The sequence below is a fragment of the Microtus ochrogaster genome, chromosome 4 (assembly GCF_000317375.1).
Source record: "Microtus ochrogaster isolate Prairie Vole_2 chromosome 4, MicOch1.0, whole genome shotgun sequence".
Lineage (NCBI taxonomy): Eukaryota > Metazoa > Chordata > Mammalia > Rodentia > Cricetidae > Microtus > Microtus ochrogaster.
The window spans coordinates 31,338,644-31,342,267 of NC_022011.1; the positions used below are offsets into that span (position 1 = coordinate 31,338,644).

General features: G+C 38.4%; 1 protein-coding gene across 2 annotated transcripts in view; it reads left to right on the forward strand.

Moving 5' to 3' along the window:
- The window catches only part of LOC102000012 (zinc finger protein 431-like), a 21,745-nt gene extending 18,532 nt beyond the window's left edge, over positions 1 to 3,213 (forward strand). The window contains exons 1-3 of one of the 2 annotated variants that reach the window (XM_026790023.1): positions 1,510 to 1,614; positions 1,791 to 1,917; positions 2,120 to 3,213. In XM_026790023.1, coding sequence (XP_026645824.1) covers positions 1,606 to 1,614; positions 1,791 to 1,917; positions 2,120 to 2,184 — 201 coding nt within the window. In that variant the 5' untranslated portion in view covers positions 1,510 to 1,605 and the 3' untranslated portion in view covers positions 2,185 to 3,213. Of the gene's footprint in view, positions 1 to 1,509; positions 1,615 to 1,790; positions 1,918 to 2,119 lie in introns of those variants that run through there. The other variant, XM_005345860.2, reaches the window with a different exon arrangement.
- Positions 3,214 to 3,624: the final 411 nt, after the last annotated feature.

Sequence of the window (3,624 nt, forward strand, 5' to 3'; positions counted from 1 at the left end):
AGAGGCAGGCGGATCTCTGTGAGTTCGAGACCAGCCTGGTCTACAGAGCTAGTTCCAGGATAGGCTCCAAAGCCACAGAGAAACCTTGTCTCGAAAAACCAAAAATAATAATAATAATAATAATGTCCTTAGCTTGTTGCCATGTAATGGAAAATTCCTTCTTTAGGCCTTTACTATTGACATGATGCTTTTTATGAAATTCTGAGACCTGCAACACACTTCCAATCAATAATTGATCAATCTCAGCGTTGCATTGGGCTAGAGGACCAGACAGACCTGTATGGGACCGGATGTGTGTTATGTACATCAGACAAAGCCTGTTCCTGATTATGTCTTGTACCTGGATAAGCAATGAAGTCAACTCTGTGTCATCTGGTATAAATTCAGCGGTTTCAATATGCAAGATAACTCTTTCTGGGCTGGAGAGATGGCTCAGTGGTTAAGAGCACTGCCTGCTCTTCTAAAGGTCCTGAGTTCAATTCCCAGCAACCACATGGTGGCTCACAACCATCTGTAATGAGGCTTGCAGGCATATACACAGACAGAATATTGTATACATAGTAAATAAATAAATATTTTAAAAAGATAACTTTCTGCATATTGTGAATCTGTAACTATATTAAGAGGTTCTTTAATGGCAGTTTATTAGCCAATGACCTTTCTCCATCAAAAACCTTATTTAAACGGAAAAGTGGAAATACCATTGATGTTACAGTTTAATTTGGGGTAGTTCAGGTTTCTGGAAGGTGAATATAGAACTGGAGTGAATATATTAACTCTACAAAAAAAATCTGGTTTTTTTTTGTTTGATTTTTACATGGGGGATAGGGTCTTTGTTTATTTATGTATTTATTATTTTCAAGACAGGGTTTCTCTGTAACTTTGGAGCCTGTCCTGAAACTAGCTCTTGCAGAACAGGTTGGACTCAAATTTACAGAGGTCCACCTGCCTCTGCCTCCGGAGTGCTCCCCAGTGCTGGGATTAAAGGTGTATGTTACTACTGCCTGGCAGGGTCTTTATTTTTAAGATTTGTTTACTATGTATACAGTGTTCTGTCTGCATGTATCCCTGCAGGCCAGAAGAGAGCACCAGATCTCACTATGGATGGTTGTAAGCCACCTTGTGGTTACTGAGATTTGAACTCAGGGCCTCTTAAAGAATAGCCAGTGTTCTTAACTGCTGAGCTATCTCTCCCCTGGAGGCAGGGCCTTACTATGTACTTCTGACTGTCCTGGAACTGACTGCATTCACCTCGGGAACTTCTGAGTGCAGCGGTCAATGGTGTGAGCCAATACGCTCAGCTTACCCATCTTATTTTTCTTTTTTGGTTTTTCGAGACGGGTTTTGGAGCCTGTCCTGGAACTAGCTCTTGTATACCAGGCTGGTCTCGAACTCACAGAGATCCGCCTGCCTCTGCCTCCCAAGTGCTGGGATTAAAGGCATGCGCCACCACCGCCCGGCTATTTTTCTATTTTGTAGTTAGAAATTATATACTTTTCATGTGTGCTCTGAAATGTTTGTTTCCTTTCGTTGATCTATTTCTTTCTCTCCATTTTTTGTAGTCATTTCTCTTGCAAGGTGATATCCCACTCGCAGTGTACAGAAATGACAGAGGTGAACCTCTTATTCGGTTTCCTTCTAAAGTGACTTGGGGATTGCCTTATAATGTCTGTATCATGTAATAAGTATGAGGAACACCACAGTTATATGACTATACTGTCAAAGAAGTATATATTTACAATGTTGTCAGTATCATGCTTTCTGTTGTACACATGTATGGGTCATTTCAGAATGCAGTGACCTATGATGATGTGCATGTTGACTTCACTTGGGAAGAGTGGAAGTTGCTGGATCCTTTCCAGAAGAATCTCTACAAAGATGTGATGCTGGAGACCTACAAGAACCTCACAGCCATAGGTAAGACTAGATCTTCCTTCAGGTTTTGAAATAAGGAGATAACTGTTAATTGGTTTTTTATAAAAGTTCTTCTGTAGTTTGATTGGCAAAGAAGAATGAGGTGAATAAGTCAGGCATGGCTCTGAGGTTCACTGAAGATAGTAAATTAAAGTTTGCACAATTTTCAATAATATACCATATATTTTCTGGTACTATATTTTAGGATACAGTTGGGAAGACCATAATATTGAGGAACATTGTCAAAGTTCTCAAAGACATGGAAGGTAATTATCATGTGCAAGCTGATACAAACGTGCCTCTGAAGGAACGATAATGTGTCCTGGAAGTTGTAAACAGAAGCAGTGTATAAATAAACATAAATTCATGTACATTGAATATTATTAAATTCTCACAAACCATTTACCTCAATTTCAGGTAGGTGAATTGCATTTGCAAGGCATTCTATTAAGAGAGAAGACAAGGAAATAGTTCCTTAACAGATATCACCATTTGAATCCTAGTTCTATGAGAGCTATGCTGTAGAACTGCCGATCTATTTAGTTTCATACCACTCATTTTACAAAAGGTATACATGTTGAATAGGTAATAAGTATGTCTCCAAAACTTTGTAATAAACATACAGCCCATAGTAAAACAGGTGTTACTAATATACTTGTTCCTGTGCTGTGTATCATGAGAGCTGCAGTTAGGGCCAAGAGCCAAGGTGCTGTTGTTATCGAGAAATCTTAATCCCTATACCACATGTCTATGAGAAACAGAAAGTCAAACTGTGTGCCTTTTATTTGTTAAAAGTCATATGAGCGTAGGGATATGGGCAGGCACAACACTCTTCTCTCTGAGAACAATTAGAAGTTATGTAGCAGTCCCCACATCGAATATACTTCTTGAATTTGATTCAAGTATACAAAAGTATTTGGTTTCCCAGCTTCAAACCATCAACAAACACACACTGCAGAGAAGCCCTATGAGCACTAGGACCGAGCATAAACTTCTGTTTGTCCTAGGTGACTTAACAATAGAGTATGAGTCAAAAGTATAGGATAATTTATAAATGCAATAAGAGTGGTGACGCTCTCAGTTTTTCCAGCTCTCTTGAAATGGGTGCAAAATCCCATATAAAAATATTCTGTGTATGCGAACCTTGTAATAAAGGATCTTACCATCACAGGTATCTTCAAAGATGCAAAACAGCCCTTAATAAACACAGTGATAAAATCTTAGATTTTATCTTTACAATTGGACCAAATTGTAAAATTTATTCATAAGATATATTGATTCAACAGTGTATTGAATGTGGTAAAGCTTTTACATGTGCCAATTTTCCTTGCAGGCTTGAAAGAAGTCATACTGGAGAGAAACCTTCTGTATATACTCAATATCTTAAAGCCTTAGCATATGACAGTCATCTTCAAAAGCATGAAAGAACACATGCTGGAGAGAAAAACCCTATAAGTCTAGCCAATGTGGCAAAGCCTTTGCACATGATAGACATCTTCAAATGCATAAAAGAACACATACTGGAGAGAAACGCTATCAATGTAATCAATGTGGTAAAGCCTTTGCACGTCATAGTAATCTTCGAACACATAAAAGAACACACACTGGAGAGAAACCCTATGAATGTAATCAATGTGGTAAAGCCTTTCCACATCATAGAAATCTTCAAATACATGAAAGAACACATACTGGAGAGAAACCCTATGAATG